The 1,225-nt window shown below is 32.0% G+C and overlaps 1 protein-coding gene across 1 annotated transcript; it reads right to left on the bottom strand.

The window, feature by feature from the left end:
• On the bottom strand, window positions 262-758 carry LOC107632924 (tyrosine/DOPA decarboxylase 2-like). Its single transcript, XM_016336566.1, has 2 exons — window positions 564-758; window positions 262-447 (listed from the first exon to the last, which is right to left on the bottom strand). Exons 1-2 carry the CDS (start codon window positions 756-758, stop codon window positions 262-264), a joined length of 381 nt encoding a protein of 126 aa, XP_016192052.1.

The following is a 1,225-nucleotide window of genomic DNA, read 5'->3' as shown; positions in this document are numbered from 1 at the left end:
AATAACTTGAATATTTTTTTCTTCAAAAAATTATAAATTGATTTATTTTTATTTTAAATTTTAAATACTTGAATAATAATATGGATATAATAATTTAGAGTTCGTTTTCGTTGTTACCACTTACCAAAATTGAGTTGGTTATCGAAGTCTTAACGAACTTTGAAGGTGTTAATGAACTTTGAAGGCGTTTGGATCAAGCCCAGCATGAGTGGTTTTTTTAACCGCACAATGGATTTTCGATCTTGTCTCTTTCTATCTGATTTAGCATTTTGTCTCTCTAGCCACAAGTGTTGCCAATACTGCCTCGCATATTGTGCCTAACATGACGACACCACCATCACCCGTGAAGAGGAATTTGGCTTTTGGTCGAGTGACGGTGCTCTCGAGCTCGGTTGTCGCCGGAAAGAGAACGTTGAATCCAACGACGATGAGTCCAGTGCTGAGCATCTAGCCCATGAAACCAACAGGCACTTGATAGGATGAATGCAAAGAAATTAGGACTTTGCCAGTGTGATTCTGGGATTATGTGTTGTTTCACGTCATGAAGGATGGTTTCAATAGACAGGGCCAATAGGAGCAAGAGATGGACCCTGTTTTTCAAGATATTTGGGTTTAACTTGACTTAAAACGGGATAGTTTCTAACATTATCAAAATAATCGGCAAAAAAGTTAACTATCATGTGGCCTTGCCTCTTGAATTTTTCAACACCTAAAGGGTTGTTCATAGTGAATGAATTATAATTACTTTTGCCATCCATTTGAGTTGTTCTCATGTGTACTTTGTTTTGGAATGACTATGTAAGGTTTAGATGGGTTAGTTTTTTATTTTGGAATGGCTAAGTGAGGTTCGAAGGATATATAGATACTAATAAAAAAGAATATTTTATATATTTTTTTGTGACTGAATATTCTATATGTTAAACTCGCTCTGTGGTTGCTTTAATTTTTTTCTTATTTTTTTAGTTCCCTTTTTATATACAGGTTATCTTGTGCTACAGAAATTAAAAAGGCCAATCAATCTAGTCTCCGATTCTTTTATTAGAATCACCAAATCAATTCTCTAAATATGATTTTTGTTAGATTTTGAACATTTTTTTTATCTTATAACCATTATTAAAATAACCTTTTTTGTTAATTTTAAAAAGACAAAAATACTCTTTTGAAGTCATTTATAAAAAGATTAAAATACTATTTTAAAAGTAAAGTTGTTTAATTTTTATTACAA

This window comes from Arachis ipaensis, chromosome B03, assembly GCF_000816755.2.
Source record: "Arachis ipaensis cultivar K30076 chromosome B03, Araip1.1, whole genome shotgun sequence".
In the NCBI taxonomy this organism is placed as follows: Eukaryota; Viridiplantae; Streptophyta; class Magnoliopsida; order Fabales; family Fabaceae; genus Arachis; species Arachis ipaensis.
This window is presented reverse-complemented; position numbering and strand designations above follow the sequence as displayed.